We start from the raw sequence: 21,197 nt of genomic DNA, 5'->3' as shown, positions 1-21,197 counted from the left end.
ATGTTTTATACCTCCCTAAAAAGTGTTTTAGGGACTGTTGTACTCTACTACTTATATTTTGAATGACAAGACATCTTTAATAGTGTGTTATGTTCTTATAGTAGTGTATCTTTTCCCTTATAAATTAAGTTTCTGAAAGACTTTTAGCAAATGTGTATCTCGTCTGTACTATAGTACAAGTGTCTATTGGTGCCATATATTGGGGCTGTCACATCATCAAGCTGATGAAATCGGAAGATTTTTACAACAACTCTCTTCTACAAGGAAAAAAAATGATTTGATTTGATTTAGAACCAAATACATCATTACCCCTCCCAACATTTTTTCATAGCCATATCCTTAATGGTGTTCTTTACAGCCACTGATTTCACAGACTGGCCTTTTCTTTTTTTGCATTATGAGTACTGAGAACTATGCGTGAGAACTTGCTGTGCTGTCTTTTCTTCACCACAGTAACATTACAAATCATTTGCTTGTCCAATCCTTCCTTGTACTGTAATAAATGTGCTGCTCTCATTTGGACATTTTTTTTTTTTTTTTGTCATAGCCCTTGTGTGAGTAATCATTCACTAGTTGCCAAAAAAGGACAGTTCTATGCCACAAAAAATAGCACAGATCAGATAAGGAGCCAATAAAATTGGTGTAATTGTGTCCCAATTTCTCTGTCTAGCTTCACCAGCTTCATCATCTAACTTGCACCATTTTCAACATTTTAAAGGATTGCGCTCCTGCGCCTATTACTTAATTCATATTGAGCAATGGGGTCAACATCATGGGTATTCCTCTGCCCTAATATCCTAGATATTTACTTTTGAGAGTGTCACACAATGACCAGCAAGAGGCTTGTTTGAATCATTGTTACCATCGTGGAACTAGACAAAGCCCAGATCAAGCGACCAGGCTGTGATACTAGTTTGTTGTTTTGCTAGTTCACACCACAGCCATCATAGCTCCGTTCTTGAGCCATAGGCTCTTGAAATGCCTGGCGGGAAGTAAGTTTCAGCCATTTGGCTTTAGCACGACAAGTATCCTTGGCTGAAGTAGGACACTATACCATCCGTCATGCCAGAAGATGATTGACATCTTTCCAATGGGAATGTCAACTTAGGAAAGGGACCTGAATAGCTTGAATTGTGGTCCAACTCAGCAGTGCTTAGTTGCTAGAAATTGCAGCTAAGAAGAAGGAGGTTTCACTATTTTTCAGTGTATGTCTACAAATAAATTTTGTTTCCCTTTCCTTGAATTTTGGCCTTTGGCATCTTTGAAATCCTTGAATTGTCTTTGAATTTTGAGTCAGACGCTCTGTATGAACCCTGACATGCTTTATCCCAGAATACCTAAGTTTCCTCAGTTTTATCAGGCAGTGACTCACCATGGCGATGCATGTATAAACAGTGTTGCACTGTGATGTGAAACTGCAGTTCTGCAAAGTTTGATTGCTGGTGGTTTGAGAGCACTCTTGGCAGGACCAGTTTTGCTTGTAACCTGATGACTGGCAATCCACTCTAATTTTGATCATTCAGTGTCTGACATTTCATATAGGAAACAAGAAGCCTTTTTTTGTTTTCCACAGAATGCATGAACATCATTCAGGACTTTCGAATATGGTCAGATTAAAGAAGAAGTCTGTTTAATAGATGCCAGATTGCTCGGGATTGGCTACACTTTACTAATAGCACCTCTGTTTTGTTCACTTCCTTTTGCTTGCAGGCAGACTACAGTGCCTTGTTTGAGACTCTTCCCAAAAAGGAGGAAACTCTGGATGACATCCTCCAGGAGGATGCCCAGCCTAAGGCCAAAAAGACACGAGAACGACACAAGTCAGCTGCTGATAAAGACCCCAACTACTTTGGAATGCGCCAGGTTAGGGACTTCATCTCTGCTTGACTGCAACAATGCACAACTGAAAAGTACATTGACTGAGTTGTGTAATTTTTTGGTTTTCATTGTAAACACAACTTCACTGATTCTCACTATGATTCTCACTATGATTCTCACTATGATTCACTATGTAAATCAATAACTTGATACATAGGCCATTATGTCTGTCAGTGGTAACTGTCGAACCCTTCTGACTTGATTCTTTTTCTTTCCTTTGTACAGTCACACCCTGATATAATGAGCCTCAGTTTAACGAAATGTGTGGTATAGCAGTTTTCTTCATTTTCTGGTCTTAGTTTCATTGCACACAATTTTCTTTTTTCACTTTAGCAAAGTAATTTTGTTCACCAACAATGTATGCACATACCTGGAGCCTTTGTAACCAGCAAAAGATATAAGAAAATATTACCCAACATTGAATTTGAGTGAAATGTGAAATTGAGTGTAACAAATGTGAAATTTGTGATTTTCATGTTACAAGACGTGGTTCATTAACTCTACAGGCTCGCCTGCTGACTCAGCTGCTGACACACTGTCACCTGCCGGGCCTATCCAGTGTAGACCAGATGCATCTTTTGGCACTTGCTGATACGCTGGCTTCTTTCCATGGCACACTCGCTGACCGTCTTGACAGTGAAATTGTGCACAGTAAGTTCTTTCCACAATTCTGCTTTGTCAAGCTCTGATAAACGATGGGCTGTTGCTTTAGATTATGTTGATAAGTCTGTCAAAATATTTTTTTTTTTTTTTTGCTGCACATATTGTGTGTTCACAGCTAATAGGATCTGGGGGTTCAGCTCAGGGTTGTGCAAGGAATCTATTGCTTTAACTGGATATTCAGTCCCCTGTGAGGTCTACTGTGTGGCATGTAAAAGAAGAGTGCATGCAACTCCCATCCTACGAAGCTAAGGGTGATAAGCCCTCTTTGTGAAAGTATCTCTGTTTCTGAATGCAAAATGGTTAGATAAGTATTTTCGCTGTCTAGATTCAACCTGAGCACTTCGATATGTAGAACCCAATAAATCAAGTCAGTTCAAATTAAACATGGGTGCCTTTTACATTTATAGGTATTGGACTGGAAGGTTTGATAGCCATGCTTAGGGCTTTGCATTTTCAGATGAACCTGACAAAATCCAAAAAGCACCCTCTTGCTCTCAGCACAATTTACATAATTGAAGTTATTTAGTATTATTGTATGACAGTTACATCATTGTGTTGTGGCATGTTAATTACACAATAGGCACTAACTGAAAGATGCTGTTGATTGCTGGCTTTTCCTTCAGGTATGAATAATAAGAATAACGCATTTATATCCACCTTGCAGCTGCACCCAAGGACAACGTCACCAGACAGAACTATGAAATGACTATCCAGGCTACTCCAGGTAAGCTTTCCTCCTCCTCCTTTTTTTTTTGTGTGTGTGTGTGGGGGGGGGGGGGTGACCATGGGTGCTCTATAATAATAAGTAGTTGATAATTGTAAGTTTGATGAGGAACAGGAAAATTTCTCCATTTCCTTCTTTTCCATATTCAAGGTCACCTGCCGTGGTTGCGTAGTGGCTTTGGTGTTGTGCGGCTAAACCTGAGGGCATGGCATCAAATCCCGGCCACGGTAGCCACATTTTGATTAGGACGAGACGCAAAAGCACCCATGTACCGTGCATTAGGTGCATGTTAAAGGACCCCAGGTGGTCAAAATTAATCCAGAGGCCCCCACTACGGCATGCCTCATAATCATATAGTGGTTTTTCCATGTAAAATCCCAGAATTCAATTAATTTTAATCTTTAAGAACACATCAGGCGTGGCTTATGTGACTGCTTGAAAAGTGTTCACCATGTTGGTAGTGTTGTAGTCCATTCGGTTGCTGTTGTTGCAACTTCACTTTTCTGTATTTAAGGCAGTGAGAACCATTTACTTCTTCTAAGCTTTTCGTTTTCATGAGAGCATAGAATAATAAAGAACCAGCTGTTGCTGCATATTTGTTGCTGCATGTAGTCTACTCGGTTGCTGTTGTTGCAACTTCACTTTTCTGTATTTAAGGCTATGAGAATCATTTACTTCTTCTTCTAAGTTTTTCGTTTTCATGAGAGCATAGAATAATAAAAAACTAGCTGTTGCTGCATGAAGGCAGTTTAAATGAGCATGGCTTCTACATGTAGAGGCAACATCCTTGATTGGTGCCACCTGCACTGTCAAGTTGTACTGGCATATTGTAACACTTAAGCTCATTAAATATGGGACATGCAGCAATCAGTGTGCAAACCCACATGTTGGATGTTGCCTTTGTGTTATATGTCTCCTTGGTGCAATTCCAATCTCGCTGCACTAAAAGCTCGAATGTCAAAAGTTGTTTTGACTTCATTTGTGACGATGAAGATGATGAAAACATTTTAAGGCAGTAGACTTAAGAGGTGCAGAAATGATACCACACTGTACGATACAAACCCTTGCTGCTGAATTGCTATGCATTGGCAGATTCTGAATTTTGATTCAAAGTTAATTTGGTTGATTCGGTGCAACATATAGCCAATTCTTTTTTGTGAATGTTGCTCCAAACCTCCCATCTTAGCATGCAGTATTGCACCAAGTTTACAAAGGAAATATATCCCTCGCTTGTGCAGAGCAACAAGAATCTTCTCCGAGTTGGCTACTGAAATATGTCGTTTATCACCAATTAACGCACCACTATGCAACTTTACAACTTGTGGCCTCAATGCCATGATGCATACAAGTGTTTATTGGCCCGTTGTCTGTTCCTAAGCTCTCATACTATATGGTGCATGCGGTTCAAATTATGTTAGAAAGGGTGAGTGCACTGGCTAACACTTTGAGGACTAGAACCTAGTGCACAAACATAAAGGTGTATGGGAGGATGGCCACCACCGTAGCTCAATGGCAGAGCATCACACAAACAATGTGTAAGATGTGGGTCCGGCTCGCACCGGCTGCAAGTTGCCTTTTTTGTCCATCTTCATGTCTCTTTCCTCTATTAGTATCTGTACATTTCAATTAAAAAGAACAGTTAATTTTACCCTATGCTTTCCCTGGCTCCTTTGCTTGTTGGCTTCATGTGGATGTAACAAAATATGGAGCCCCCTTGGTTCCCTTTATTCTTCTCGCTCCCAACTTGTGCAGACTCTCTGGATGACTGTGGGCTTCGCTACTTCCTGGCGGTGCGTCACCACACGTACCTGCTGCGGTGCCTGCCGTTGGCACAGAGAGCGCAGCTGCAGCGCCAAGGCCTGGGGCCTCACTACCTGGTCTGGGCTTTCCACTCGGAGACCCAAGAGGAGCTCGTGCAGCTCATCCCCACCCTGCAGAAGCCCTCTTTTCGTTGGGCCGAGCTTAGGGAGCTTGGCATCGGTTGGTGGATCCGCTCCAACCAGCTGCTAAGACGCATCATTGAGAAGGTAAGTTGCCTTGCCGTGCTGGCCCATTTCTCATTTGTTGCTGCAGTGCACAAAAGTGACATTGCAAGAGATGGCTACTAGAAAAAAGCAGCCAGAAAAGATCCAGAGGCGCTAGCAGGAGAAATGCTTATCAGTCTTGCTTACATGCGTTCTTTCGCCTGCAGCAGTAGCACAGTGGCTATGGTGTTCTGCACCTGAGCACAAAGTTGTAGGTTTGATTCCTGGTGGCTATGGCTGCATCAGTGTTTGCCTGATGGGAAACCAAAAATTTTAGAATGCAGCTCTTAGGCAGCCGTCCCTGCGGCGAGCGGCGGCATGCCTCGGCGTTGTTCCTCAGCGTAACCGAGCAAATGAGCACGACGAAAGATGAGAGCGAACGCAGCACGTAGCAGGAGATTAAAAAAGCAACGAGAGCGTAGAGGTGCAAGGAGGAAATCGGAGAGTAGACTGCAGCAGAACCATGAGGCGGAAAGTGGAGGAGGGTATTGCAAACGGATGAGCTCCGCGCGAGCCACGCTTTCCCATGTTCACGCTTTCTTTCTGAACACTGAGCGACGCAACCAGTGAAAATGCTTCGTCTGCTGCTGCTGCTAAATGAGCCGCCCGAGAAGAGGCTCAGCACCATCGCCGAGAGCACCCTGTCGTTCAGAATCAAATTCTTTGGAACAATATATATATTGCGAATTTAAAACACCTAAACAGCTGCACTCTAAATTTGCATTAAGGAGTATCGTAATCGTCGGTGAAATTTTTTCTAGCATTCCATAGAGCACACACATAACCGGTAAAGGCTGGCAACTTGGAAGAGTGCTTCATGTTTTGGTGATTTTATGAATTCATATGGGCAAATGGTGACAGGCATTCAGCTGTGATCAAGTATTCTGGAGAGGTCAGGCTTGAGAAAGTAGATGGTTGAGCTGTTGTTGCAATAATTGGGCAAACTGTGTATGCCTGTATAAAACTTGTGCTGCAAACGAAACTATTTCAGAGGTGCCGTCGAGAGCCCCGTGAAGAGTTATCTGCTCTGAAATAGGGATGGTGAGACAGGGACAGCCTAAGATAGGGATGGCGACTCTGTAGAACACTGTCTTTTGCATTATCCAGTGCAGTCCTGCCAGCCCTTGAAAGTGAGAGAATGTGACTTCCATGCCCGACTGTATCCACATCCATAGCAGGTCCTCATGTTGAACAGCTGCTAGGCAATAAACCAGTGTAGGTAAGGGAAGGTAGGTAAATGGATTTGCAGTCTTGGAAAAAGGATTTGCTTTTAGGTCCTCTTTTTTTTTTTTTTGAAGGTCTTATTGCAAATATTTGAATACAGTAAAGTATATGGTAAATATTAGTACAGAAGGTCTTATAGGTTTTATATGGTCTTTGAGCATGGCATTCTTGTGCTTTGAGCATTATTCTTGTGATCAAAATCTATTCGAACTCCTCCGCTTATTGCTTCGAGGCCCAGACGTTGCTTTGAAATGTTAAACCTTGTCAATAATTGATTCAATAAATTAGCAGCTTCGTCAGCAAGCGGGTGGGCTGCTGCTGTACTTGGAGGAGGCTGGCATTGTGCATTATTACTTCCCATTTCAGCTGGCCAAAAGTTCCTTCCAGGCTAACCAGAACCCCTTGGATGCTGCTCTTTACTATATGGCCATGAAAAAGAAAACAATCTTGGCTGCACTGTTCAGGTATGTGGCATATGTACTCGGCAGAGATCACATTTGAGTTTTTGTCTCCTTGTGGAAACAGCTGGCTCTAAGATCCTGATGTCTGTTGCACTTTATGGATTCTCCTGCTCATTGTGTTGTTGCAGGAGTGTGAGTGACAAGCGTATGTCCGACTTCTTCCAAAACGACTTTTCTCAAGATCGTTGGAGAAAAGCAGCACTCAAGAATGCCTATGTGCTGCTTGGGAAACAGCAGTTTGAGTACGCTGCAGCTTTCTTCCTCCTTGCCAATGCTGTGAAGGATGCCGTGCAGGTAACTTGACTTCTCGATACCGCTAAAAAAAAGTTGTGAAGTTACTTTATATTTGCTTTGTTATTATTATCTAGGCCTGTGCAAATATTCTATCGAATATTATGCTATCCAATATTCTATATGGCTTGAATTTCGGTATTTGAAGTTTTTGAAATAGTTCAGACGAACAAATATACATACATATTTCTCTGCGTATAAGTCGCTCTCCGCTCTGGAAAGAAGAGAAAAGAAGAGAAGCCTATAATCCATGGAAATAACTGCACACAATGGCCAATTATTTTTTTAAAAAGTATCCCATCGCAGATGCATGAATCGTCCACGTTGTTATCTTCTGCCAGCTGCTCTGTTCACCACCTCTTTGCCGACACTGATGGCAAATATTGCCCTAAAGGTGGCTTCACGGTAGTGCGGGCCAGGCTGCCGTGGAACCACAACACGAGGCGAAATTCGCAGTGCTGCGAAGCCACACCTCAAGTCAAAATTCGCATATAATGAACACCCCGACTTTACTGTTGAATTGGTAAATTTTTTCAGCTTTGCACTTTCAGAAGAGAACAGATTACTCACGTGTAGACGGAAAGCATGAATCTTAATTTGCACCACAGAGCATTAACTCCGTCATTGCGCAATCAAGGTCGCACTTCACAGCATTGTGAGGATGCACTTCAGGCAAACGCAAAATGCTCCAACAACCTTGACCACCACAAAATTTTAAGTAGGATGAAGAAAAGTCAGCAAGAGCTTTTATAAAAATGTTATGTGCTGCTGGAGTTGTAATAAATGTTGAAATTGCTTCTTTGCATGAAAATATTTGAAGAACGGCACTTTGAAAATAAACTGACACCAGAGTAGAACCTGTTTCTTTTTTGGCATGTGAAGGACCGGCTTTTTTAGATTTGATAACATCTGTCTCTTATGTCAAGGTTTTCTACAAATCCCTCAACTATTCGAACTATTCGTTTCATTCAGCACTAATTATTGTTCGCTTCGACTTCTCTATGAATAAAAAAATTTATATTCGCACAAGCCTATTATTATCATAATTTTTTTACAGGGAAATTAACACAAGCTTCCATGGGATAATTTTAGGACAATGTGCTACTGATGCTTGAAGAAAATGCTGGCTGGAAATTTGTTGATTTCAAACAAATTCAGCAGAAATCTGAAAGGCAGAGCCAATTTCATAATAAAAAGAATTTGCTTAATCCACCTAACTTCAGTAGTATGTACAAAGGGAGCAAGATTTGTTTCATGGAATGCAATCTTCACATCTGAGTAAGTTCATTATGTCCTACTAACTAGCTAGTGACAATCACCAGACTGCTGATGTCAATTGCTTTGGAGACATTACTTTCTATCTACATTGATGGCAAGACCATTGGAAGTGGCATAACAAAAAGTAATTGTTGGTGAACAACACCTTTCAGCAGCATCATCTTTCAGATACTAATATGTTGAATGCACTGACTGTGTGTGAGTGTACTCGCGGACAACTTCCCGTGGCATTGAAAGGAAAGCTACAGGGATGGAGTGTCTGCATGTGTGTAACTGAGCCAAGTATTTCTGCAGAGTTTGACAGCGTGGTACGTTTCTTAGAACAGATACTGAATCAGCATAGCTTCTACATGTGACAGTTTTGCATGTGCCTGAATGGGAAGGGAAAAGCAGAAAAATAACTCAAATTTAACACTCAGTGGTGTATTTTGTCTTATTTTGCTGTGGGAAATGAGATAGTTATGTTGTCTCTTTCCCAAGTTAAGCCACAGATGAGAATGTCGGACATTTTTTTAGAAGCACTCTTGTGTGCACTTTGCCTCCGCAACTTTTCCTTCATTGCCACGGAAAGTTGCCCACTAATAGAGTAGAAATATGACTGCCATCGTAGAACACCTGTAACTGCAGCTAGGCATCGTGATAATGTTATGTGAAAATGAAAGTACCACTGAAAGAGAGATCAAGGATATGACACCAGGAGGTGGACAGAGGTGGACAGGTGCTGGTATGATGATCAACAACTCAAAGCACAGGAAGCTCTAAACAATGAATTGACCGTAGTTGCTGCTTTGGCTAATTGACAGGTGTGCCTGAGCAAGTTGGAGGACCTGCAGCTGGCCATGGTGGTGGTTCGCCTCTATGAGGGCGACCTCGACTCGGTTCCCGAGCACCTACGGCGACTGCTTGATGCCGAGGTGTTGGGCCAGCCCGAGGGTGCGGAAGGTGCATCCATGGAGCTGGCCCACCCAGATCCATTCCTGCGCTCCATGGCACTGTGGCTGCTGCAGCATTATGAGGAATCGCTCACCACACTGCTTCAGACACGTGTGGGGCAAGAGCACCATAGGATACACCAGGAGACACAGCATCTATCTAGCAGCACAGCTGAGCAGTCTGCAAATGCTAGTGACAAAGCTTCTCTCTCAGGTCCTGCCGGAGCTGATGACACTGGTGAGTGCATGACTCCGCGTAGGCCAGCAAACTCATGGTGGTTTTTGTGGGCTTTTGTGTACTGCACAATTCCGGCATTGAAATCCTGGCTGTAATGCATTCCTTATCATTTGCTGCTTGAAGCAGTTACAGCACAAAGGGTATTTTAGCTACTTTAACGTTTGCACAGTACCGATGTGCCCATATTATGTCAAGCAATGACCGTACTGAAATAGTGGCTGAATATAGAATTCCTTGTATATGAAGCTCATCCCAGTACTGGTTATAGCATAGACAGTGTGCTGTGCTAAATGGAAGCACACCCTACACCAAGATTAGCAGCCATTTTGGTAGATGCCAAAAAAAATGTGGTTTTACCTATAGTCAACACAGCATAAGTAAGGTGAGCCCTACTTGTTTGAGACATTGAAAAACACAGGTGTGATTAATGTTCAGGCCAGATCACTTATGCATAGTAATTTTTGGCTGAACTTAGCTGACAAGCTGAGCTTGCTCTAAACAGGAATGGGGTTAAAGAAGAGCACTGTATTGGATCATGCAGCTGATCCCGGGGTATTCAACTTCTACCTCTATCTGCGCACGCACCCATTGGTGGTGCGGCGCAACCTGGCCAAGTCCATGAGCATGCGTCGCAAGCATGGCCGTGCAGTGCTGCTGTCAGGCTTCAAGCATGGCAGCACAATGGCCAAGACACTGACGCCAGGGGGTACAACCAGCAGCGACACCATTACGCCATTGGAGCGGCGGCTGTTCTTCACGACAAGCCATGCACACTTCCGGGCGGGCTGCCCACCGCTTGCCCTAGAGGTGCTGTCTCGACTGCCCAACTGTATTCTTGATGACAGCGGTAACGCCACTGCCGAGGAAGGCTCTCCTGCCAAGAGGAAAGACTCTAATGGAGGGCTTCCACCAGGAGCCGTCAGCAATGGGCCTGTACAGCAGAAAGCTGATGAATTTGACTGGAGGTATGAACACTGTGCAACTCTGCAGGATCAGCTAATCAGACTGCATGAAAAAAAAATTATTTTTTTCAGTTATAAGGTAGTATTCATGTTAAGAGTGAGACATGACGAAACTGGGAAAAAAGTGATTGTTGTATTGTCACCGTGTGCTAAAATTCTCCCTATTCAGTCTTTGACTTGTGTTTACTTATCAGCAGTTGGTTTGTAACCTTTGCCACCCATTTATGGTAATTTGCCCTGTTTACCTTCCACTGCTCCCTGCTGGCTTTAAATGAAAGTAAGCTTATGCACTGCCAATATAATGCATATTTTGGAGTATTCCCGTTCCTCGTCGCGCAGGGTTTGACGACCTGTGCTTGTGGATTTATAGATTAAAAGTTAGGACTTGGTAGCTGAACGCTCGAGGCCCGTTCCTCGCAAGTAATTCTGGACCGCAGCATCGCGCGCGGCCGCGTCTCGTGAGTAGCGGCCCGCATACTCCAAATTTGTGATGACGGCAACTCGACATCACCCTTGCCACTCAAATTCTACGGCCTTCCTCCTCTGGAACCCGGCACACACCGATGTCCCGCTCGCGGGCAACGAGGTGGCCTACACCATGGCTCGAGGTCTCGCACACCGAGCCGCCGCAGATTATGTGGCCGCCACCTCCACCCCTGAGAGCGGGGCATCGGATCTGCCGGGTCGAGACACTACAACAGAAATATAGCAACAAGAATAACAATGAGCATGGGGCAATCACCTGACCACGTTGAGACCTCACCCAACAATACAGACTCGAAAGACGCACATTCCCGCCACTGCACAATAAATTAAACAGGAACGAGGCCGTAACCTTACACTTGCTCCAAACACACACCTACCCTAGTCCCGCTGTCTTACATCACTGCTACCCTGGTTTATACCCAACTGATGTGTGTAAAGCGTGCGAACAGAGAGCAACGCTGCGACACATGCTCTGGGAATGTGCCAGCAACAACGATACTGAAACCACCTCCGTTCGCGACACATCCATAACTGCGGCCGTTACCAGAGTACAGGAAGCCTCGAGCTCGCTTTTTTGCGACGACGCCCCAGCTGCGGAGGCCGCTGGGAGGCGGCTCTCAAAAGTTCGTAGTTGGAAGACCAGTTCTGAGCCGTCCAGCAAGCCGAAGATGCTGCCTGAGTCCAAGGACTTCGAGCCGCCACCTGAGCCCACCACAACAAAAACTGCCGGACCATTCTTTTAATACAGTTCTTATTATGCATTGCATGTGGTGGTCTTACAATACAGTACGAGACACCACACATCACCGATTAGAACAGGATGCATATCTCTGCTACAGCCAAACCTCAATATAGTAAAAATGCATATAACAAATTGTTAAATATAATGGAGCGAAGGCAAAGCATTGAAAATGATGGCAAAGTTCAATGTTGTGTTTGAGGTCCTCAGATAGTATTTCAACAATACATATATGGAGGCAATATGTTGGCACTACACAGAACGCAAGACAACTGCTGCTGCGCAGCAGGAACAGTGCCCTTTGCAGACACTGGTGTCTTGCAACATTGGTGCAATGAGGAATGTCAGCAGCAGTGTTACAGATGTCGCACCTCGATGGGGCATGAAATGAAATTGACAGAAAACCACTGTCATTTGTCAGTCCCAAATGAGAGGAATAGATATTTTTAACTTGGAAGTTTTTTGGTCTGTTCTGCTTAGGCCAGTGTACGCACTACCGTGTAATGGTATGCATACAGTGGCCTAACAGAAACACCGATTTGTGTGTGCACAGTGCTCATACCGGCATTGAAAGGCAGAATGCAGCCCTGGCTCTGCTGTAGAACCAGTTGAGCGGAATTCGGCAGTTCGTCCGCCTCGCTTCGTTGTTTTTGCAGCCATACATGTTACGACTCTGGAGACCTTCTAACCTTGCAAACACTGGCCACACATGCGCCATCGACATCGTGACAGCATGACTGCTCTGGCAGCACCAACGGCACAAATGCACCTAGAGTTTCCATATAATTGCTATCGCAACATGCTTATAATGAATGTCTGACATAAAGAAGACATTTTTTACTTTGGGTGTGGCTTAATTATAACGGTGTTAGATCTGCACCTGGTATGAAGGTGCTATATGCATTTTTTTTTGCTCGAACCATGTATTTAGTACAGTAAAGTTGACTTTACCTTTCATGAATTAAAACACCTAACAGGTGCACTGTCTTGGTATAACTACTGATAGGTTTCAGCCAAAAAGATATACCATATTTGCATGGCTCTAATGCACACTTTTTTTTACTAAATAGAGCATTCAAATTTGCATGCACGTTACAATTGTAACTGCTTCTACTCTAAATCGAAAACAAAACCGATTATTACTAAGAAGAAAAATCTTACAGCAAAGTTCTTAGCACTGCCATCGAACGGACATTGTTTTTTTTATGCCTTGGTTTACGGTCTCCATTTTCCAGTTTGCCGTACACTTGTCATAGCGCTTCTGTGGTCTACAGACTGCGAAAAGGAGGTGTCGTCGACTAGCCGCTAAGATTCAGCTGTTTGTGTGTCTGTGTGCCTTTGTATGTTCCATAATATCGTTTGAACATGGTAAACATCGGCTCAGGTTTTGTTACTTGATGTGCATGGTAGAACCGGCACCAAGTTATTTTCTTGGATATTTGGGTGGTAATATAACCGTGCATAACGGGAGCATGGTACAATCGAGCAAATATGTTAGTTCACTGTCCATATCTTGTCATTTATCATATATATACAGTAGAACCTCGTTCATACATTATGAAAAAAATAAATAAGAGAAAAACCGTACTAACCAGGAAAACGTATGACCTGAAGTAACTAAAAAAATTTGTTGACATCTACGTAATGCAAAGCGTCGTGTGAATTGTTGCGGCACGACACACCGACGCGCGTCGAGCTGGTGGTTCTCTGGTGACCCAAGATGCGTTTTGTTATTTTCCTATTGCGTGGTGTTTTAAGAAGGCGACGGGAAACCGAGACGAGATCAAGCTGTTGGGTAACGCCGGATGCCGTTGAAGCGAAACGTGGTGCCCACATTGCACCGCCTGCAGCAGGGAATGGCAGCACGTTTGGATTATCGCCTACTAAAAGCGCTCGGTACGCTATCAACAACACTATGCTCCATGCACTGTAAGACAGATAGGTGAGAATACTTATCACATTAGGTTAGGTTTGGCGGCGATAGCTGTGACTGCGGGGTGCGACGACCCAGGAGGAGATTCGTTGGTACTGGAATAAGAAACTGAGTGCACGCCGGCGTTTTCATGTGAGACGGGTGGGCGAGTATTGCTCGGAAGCTGATATGGCGGGTGGCTACTGTTCTCAATGGCGTGCGCCTCGTGCCTTTTCTTGTTTACATGAGATCTGGCGGCCGGAAAATGGGTCATACGATCACAGTTTGGTGATGTACTGAACGTTGGTACCGAAAAATTGTGTTTCCCGGGAACATATCAACCAATAAAAAATAAGCGTAGCTGTATTGGGTCATTTTCTTTGTTCTCGATCGCGAAAATTGGCGCTGGAAAATCGTACGTAACAGGATCGTACCAATGAGGTTCTACTCTATTTCACCTCCGAGTCATGATTATTCGTGTGGTCTTTGCCCACTGCATAATTTCGTCACCACTCATCACTTCACATTGCCACAGTAATGCCATGTACACTGTGACTTTATGCAGATGATCACTCTAGTCCCTAACCAAACTGAAATAAACCTTGTTTCCATGATAAGGGGGGAGATGAATTAATTTAGCTGAAACTTCAGATCTAAGCCCGAATGTGCAGGATCAAATCCCAGCCACGGTGACCGCATTTTGATTGGGGTGAAATGCAAAAAACATCCACATACAGTGCATTGGGTGTGCATTGAAGAATCCCAGGTCGTCGAAATAAATTCGGAGTCCCCCACTAGTTTTTCCATCCATCTATCCGTACCCCACTACGGCGTGCCTCATAATCATATCGTGGTTTTGGCATGTAAAACCCCAGAATTACATTTTTTTTAACCTTCAGCTCCCACTCGCTCTTTCATAGGAAAGCAAGGTGTGTTTTTTTATAGAAGGTGCCTATGGAGTATGGGCTAGTCAGTAGGCAGCTGATCACCTTTATGTCTGTGACTGTTCATCTGGTGTATTCTTGAAAACTCTTTGTCACCAGTCAACCTCTGGCAAAGGCTCCACAAAAGGCAGAGGACTTTGACTGGAGCCAGCCTCTTGGCACGGGTGCGGCCGCAGAAAAGGCAGACTCATTCAACTGGAGCCAGCCCCTCACCACGAGTGCACCCAAGAACAAAGCAGACAACTTTGACTGGAGTCAGCCGCTGGCCAGCACTGCCGCCCCCAAGTCAGGTTCTTTTGACTGGAGCCAGCCAGCACAGTCCGGTCCTCACGTTGAGAACACCAATGGCTCAAAGCAGTTAGAAGAAGGCAAGTAAAGAGCACCGCAGTGCAGGCTTTTGCTACTGTGCATATGTTTCCTACAAAAATTACTAGAGGCAGCCACTGGCACTGCAGTTGCCCAGCTACCATGGGAATGGTGTGTGTAGTTACTATACTACATAGATTTGTCTAATCTTCGAGCTTGGTGGCTTCAGATATTCTTGTGGCATTATTGAAATTTTCAAGAAAGGCAACAAGTTTCTGCACACATGCATGGTCGTTCAGAACTGTTGCATTTATGATGCAGTATTTTGTTAGGTATGATCAATTTAAGTCACAAAGCCATTTGAAGCCTGAAAGATGAAGTTTACGTAAATCCATGTACTGCCCACTATTCTCATGCTGGCCAAAAAGCCACATTTGCAGCTCCCATAGCCACTAGCGCCATAGTTCCCTCCAGTAATTTTTGTAAGAAACTGTGCTACTGTACTGTGCAGGTTCCTACAATAGCTTGTTTCTTTTTTCTTTCTTCTTCCTTTTCCTCTCTCTCTCTCCTTTCTTTCTTTTTCTGCTGTATGCTGTATTTACTTAATTCAAGTGCAACTTTCTCAATTGTAGCGTATACCCTTCGACTTGCAAGCAGAAATCCTTTCTTTTTGCTCATGTCTCCACACACAAGCATGGTGCACTTTTGCATGCATTGTCACACAGGCTCTTGCATTCTTGTGGAGGTAGCAGCTTCTAGCAAAGCCAAGAAAAGAAAGGATAAATGCATGATGTGTGTGTCAGGATATGCCTGCTGATTGGCTTCCTGAGGTACACACTGTTAACTTATATCTACCACTCCAATGTGTAGCCTTCCATGGCCAGCTAGCCTAACAGAGTTGGCATGATGTTGAGCCATATTGTGAGTGAGTAATCACTTACCATAGTTAACGCATGCTGCCTGAATAATAAGCAGCTGCAGTTCTGTTAATTAATCAATGATAGATTGGTGCTCTAACATGTCCAAGGCATCACTTTTATTAAGGAGAAAGCTTTTGTGCAAGTGTAAATAGATTCTTGTGCTCAGCAGTCTAGTAATGATGTAAATTTTTTTCCTCGTGTGGCAGTGCTGACTTCGAGACAGATGTTTTATTCAGCTCCACCCTTCTCAGCAACTGAGTCACCTCTTAGTAAAAAACAAACGCTGAGATTTTTGTGGCCGTAATTTATTGGGCATTTTATGCATTGGACTCAAACATCAAATGCCTGAGCTGTGAAAAAAAAAAAATCCTACCTTGAACCTTTAGCAATATTCTGTGAGTGGACCATCCTGTGCACTCAAGATCTTGCAGCAGTGCTGGCCATTAACATTGCAATAGGAGTGGCAAGGCAAAGTCAAATGGAACCCTAGTTATATCACCAGTGGCCTGTTTGAAGGTGGCTGAGTAGAGACAGCAAATACACTGAACAGTACAAGCACAATAAGTTGCTAATAATTTGTGTCATTTCTATGTTGAAACGTGGGCAACCATTCCCATCTTTGCTATTTTGCATTTCAGAAGAAACACTAGCCCAAAGTAGGGTGGAGACACTAGACATCATGGCCCAGCAGCTGAAATTCATGGCATGCCTTAAGGTGAGCTATTTATCAATGTTCAAAAGCATTAACAAACGTTCAAATTTGGTTATCTTTTATATATGCCATCACTTTCTTGCTGAGTCACATTGTTTGCTTCATCTAGTGGCTGTCCTGCGTGTTAACCTTTTCAATCACTGCATCCCTGTATGGGAATGTGTGTTTTGGTTTACCTCAAAAGGATTGTGAAAACTGAGTGAATTATACTAGCAGGTTCATATTGTACAACATGCAGGAAATGCGAACTAGATGAAATGGAGACAGGATAAGCACTCCCTGCCAACACAGCGTTTGTTGCATGTGCACAGGAAATTGAGCAAAAAAAGCAAGTACTGCATGGCACAATTACTGGAACAGATTTTAAGCATAGGTATGTAACATGCCTGCAATAACATCATACAGTGCAACAAGAAAGCAAGATGCATATTGTGAATTCTTTCTTCTTTCTTTCCTTCTTTCTTTCTTCGTCTTCTTCTTTTTTCAGAAAGCATTCAAAATAGTAAGAACCTCTTTCTTAATCCCCCTTAACTGCCATGACAAATTTTGAAAAAAAAAAGTTTAAAGTGCAAGATTTCTTGGACACCTGCATATTTTGCACTGAATATTTTTTTTTGAAATATGATACCAGGAATGCCTATTGCGTTTTCACTGGTCTTGGAAAAAAAATAGCAAGTGTCGCTTATTATTTTTCTTTTTTTTTTCAAAATTACAAGAAACTGCAAGTGGATGCATGTGCAAAGATTGTGGAAAGTTCACACTGAGTTAACTCATCGTTGGCACCAGAGGATGCTCGTTGTGACAATGAGTTACCTCGTCATCGGCAGTTAAGGGGTTAAGAATGGTCTTGTAAAGGAATAACACTTCCTTTGCAGCGTGATTGAAAAGTGACTAGTGCATGTCCATGCATGGTGTGCAATGAAGCAAGCCCCTGCAAGCTTGCGGTTGCGCTAATTATTGTGTTTCAGCAGGATAGTTTTGCTCAAAAGCAAAGCTATGCAGTTGCACTCTTGTCTGTGGCATTAGAAGTAATAGCAGCGTGAGCATTTTAGAGAGTGCTTATAATTAAGCAAACAAGATATTTATGCCGTGGGATTTGGTAGAACACCCTATTATTGCATGTAGGTTTTCGAGCAACGTGTTTCACATAGTGCACTTCACACTATTATCTAGTATTTTTGATATTAAAAGAACTTGCTGAGAGCCTGCTTGGCATATACTTATTGCAAAGATGGCAAGCACTTGTCCACTCTTACAAAGAGAGCGCTAGTTCATCTTTTTTTTATGTGGTGTGTCCATCTTCACGCTTTGCACCATGTATCTCTCATGTTTTGATGCTGGACAGTTTCAGTGGCTTTTACATTCTATAATGGGCACTTGTCGAAGTGATCGATGGGCCACCGTTATTTTTGCCACCACCATTTGTGGTCATTCTCAGATCATGATGGAGGAGCTGAGCACACTGGCCACAGGCTTTGAGGTGGACGGGGGCCAGCTGAGGCATCAGCTCTACGTCTGGCTCGAGCGTTGTGTGGCAGCACTCAAGGAACTGTGCCAGTACGGTGCTGCTATGCAGGCCCCTGGTAGCTCCTCAGGTGTGGCACTTCAGTTGTTTTTCTACAGTGAACTTTCTTAGAAAACCTTGTGTTCCTATGAAATTGTCTTGTGCTTTTATTTTCTACAGTCTTCTCACAGTGCTTGTTGTTCTTTTTTTTAATTGTAATTGTTTCATTGTAAATTTTCTATAATGACCATTTTGTAATTTTTTTAATTATACAGAGTTGTGCTTCTCTGTTACTACAGTCGAGTGCCTCTACAATGAATGCCTCTACAACAACGTCACCTGTATAACGAATTATTTCGGAGTCCCGAAGCGCTTTGTTAAAAGGCGTTTGACTGTACTATGTTCTACATGACATAATCTACATGTATCTGCTGTTTGTGCGAGTCGTTTGTTTTTACATTAATGTAGAGAATGAATGAATCTCTGCAAGCCTGAGGTTTGTCTAAGCAGCTTCTATACAAACTTCTGCTCTAACCATGCATAAATAAAGCAGTTCAATCCAAAGTGTCAGAAAAAGTATATTTTGAGTGCTCACGTTCATTACGCTGATGTTTTTTCTACTTCTTCTTCTTATTATTTTTTTACTGGGATGAATAATTTATGCATGTTTGATATTCCATAATAGTGCAGCGGTAAACAATTATTGTCCAGTCATCGATGGAAATTCAAAGACTAGGAAAAGCGACCACTCCCGCCTACCTTACTCACTTTTGATGGTGGTCATGTATTTGCCTTTCCTCTAAAGTATGTATAACTCGATGGTTGGCATTTATAAGTTGTCAACTAATTTTGGAGAATATTCTGTTAGTATGTACAACTTAAATTGTGCTCTCAAATGCCACTGCTAAAGTTGTTTTGATAGCTGGATACTCAAAAACTACATAGTTTTGCAGTCTTCGGATGGTACTGCTAAACTGCAGTAAAATACCTCTGGAAAAGCTGTTATGATAGCTGCATGCTCAGAAAACTGCATAGTTTTGCAATCTTATAACTGTACTACTGAACTATTGTAGCAAGAGATAAAAACGTTTAGTAAAGTAAAGCTACCTGAGATTTATTTATTTTTGTTCTTTTTTGCTTTTACGTGGACCGCCTTACTTCTAAAGGTATTGCCAAAAAGCTACGAAGAAATGAATACTGTTCATATAAATGGCTTGTTGGGTGAGTTGGCACATGGTATTAAGTAGGAGAATGCCAGCTAACATGAAGGAAACGAGAGACAAAAAATGGCTTAACGAAAACACAGACAGCATGCGTCCTGTTCCTTTGTTGTGCCTTCCTTATGACAATGATGTGATCACAGTGGACATCTCACCATACTGCCCCAAGAAGTGAAAGCTGCTGCATCCTGCTACATTTGGCCAAGCATCGCATAATTTGTGCCAAGACGTCCTATTTGAAGTTTTTTGGAGAAAAAGAAGACAAGTGCTTGAAATCAATCATTCAGTCTTCCACAACTTGTGTCATTTTGAATGGTCGGGAAAGTAGGCGGGCGAGCAGGCTCGGGAGTTTAAAAAATATGAGGTTATGATAATGCACTGCAACATGTTTGAAGGCTGGTGACTATGTACTGAACAGAGTTGAACAGAGCACAATATTGGATTTGGCTGATGGTGATGACCAGCAGACCGAATATAGCCTTCACAGCATGCGAAAAGGTGGTGCATTGTGATGCGTGATGAGCAAGTAAAATTTCACAGTTGTGGCTGCTTGAGGGAATCAGCTTGCTGTAGCCGTAATTTAAGTCTGTTTACCATTAGCACCACAGCTCAAAAATACTGTTGCTCATTGTCACCATCTAAATTGTACTGACAGCTCAGCTACAAATATGCCTGGCTCAACTCCACGTCTCGAGCATCGCAAACATAGAGATGGGTGCCCTGCCATGAATTGCATCACCGTTCAGCTTGTGATGTGAGAGCACTCGTGGAGCATTTGCTCGTGTGTAAACAGCTGACGGCACATAAGAACAATCTAGCTTATACAAAAGCTTCACGTACTAACACCGATACGCACAAATCGTCGATAAAGATTGCTACAAAATTGATTACACTGTCAATGACTGCCGTTGTGTCTGTTGCCCAAGCCTAAGATCAAGAGCATTGTGCTGTATCAACAACCTTTTATTTTGTGAAGAATCCATTTGTATTTTATTAAAAATCCATACACATTGCAGTTTCGTTGGACGCGTGCAATAGGAAATGCTCGGGGTCACGTTGAGTGAGCTCTCGTGAAACTGTACATAAAAGGAGAAGGCTGTGAGAATGTGGCAGCAGCATGGCATGGGCTCTCCAAACAATTAAGGGCAATTTCTCAAGTGAGCGTATCTCTAGCTAGCAGCGTAGTCAAGTTTTGTAATAGTCCGCGAATTTGATGCTGGCACGCAGGTAGAAATCAAAGAACTTTTCACTTTGCTTGTGAATGGCTTCCGTGGCGTCTGTCTACGTCCCATTGTATCAGAACGAAACTATACATGCCCACCATTAAAGACAAGTGCCTCATGGATGGGGCACCATGCGTGATGCAAAATAAGACTGAAATAGAAAGAAAAAAAACAACGTAAACTTGTATCTCATTTTTTCTTTTTTCTTTTTTTTCAACTGAATGATAAGTATGCTCTTTAATTACACGTACCTTTGCAATTTACCAATTGCAGGGCTTGACTTGGTTTATAGGTGCGCGACCAAATACCTAAAAATCAACTAATGTTTATCTAGTGGAGTAATGGGGACGGTAGAATACGAAGAGTCCGAATTATTTCTTTTACTCTAACAATTTTGCAGTTTGGGGTGCACACTGTAAATATGCATACAGGAAGCCTTAATTCTTTATTTAGAAAAAGCAAACCACATTGTGAGATTTTAACAAGTCAAGGACAATTTAGTATTTTACATTTTATGGAGGTAAAGAAAAGAAAAAGAATACTTGTACGATTCCAT

General features: G+C 42.8%; 1 protein-coding gene across 5 annotated transcripts in view; it reads left to right on the top strand.

The window, feature by feature from the left end:
- Rbcn-3A (rabconnectin-3 alpha) overlaps positions 1-21,197 on the top strand; it is a 177,208-nt gene that overhangs the window by 97,641 nt on the left and 58,370 nt on the right. For all 5 annotated transcript variants that reach the window (XM_055076936.2, XM_055076938.2, XM_055076937.2 and 2 more), the window contains 11 exons: positions 1,711-1,863; positions 2,385-2,529; positions 3,206-3,265; positions 5,018-5,292; positions 6,880-6,977; positions 7,103-7,268; positions 9,347-9,713; positions 10,255-10,678; positions 14,856-15,124; positions 16,621-16,697; positions 18,133-18,289. In XM_055076936.2, coding sequence (XP_054932911.2) covers positions 1,711-1,863; positions 2,385-2,529; positions 3,206-3,265; positions 5,018-5,292; positions 6,880-6,977; positions 7,103-7,268; positions 9,347-9,713; positions 10,255-10,678; positions 14,856-15,124; positions 16,621-16,697; positions 18,133-18,289 — 2,191 coding nt within the window. The remainder of the gene's footprint in view (positions 1-1,710; positions 1,864-2,384; positions 2,530-3,205; positions 3,266-5,017; positions 5,293-6,879; positions 6,978-7,102; positions 7,269-9,346; positions 9,714-10,254; positions 10,679-14,855; positions 15,125-16,620; positions 16,698-18,132; positions 18,290-21,197) is intronic.

This window comes from Dermacentor andersoni, chromosome 2 (assembly GCF_023375885.2).
Source record: "Dermacentor andersoni chromosome 2, qqDerAnde1_hic_scaffold, whole genome shotgun sequence".
In the NCBI taxonomy this organism is placed as follows: domain Eukaryota; kingdom Metazoa; phylum Arthropoda; class Arachnida; order Ixodida; family Ixodidae; genus Dermacentor; species Dermacentor andersoni.
The sequence above is the reverse complement of the archived record's forward strand: the minus strand, read 5'-3'. Positions and strand labels throughout refer to the sequence as shown.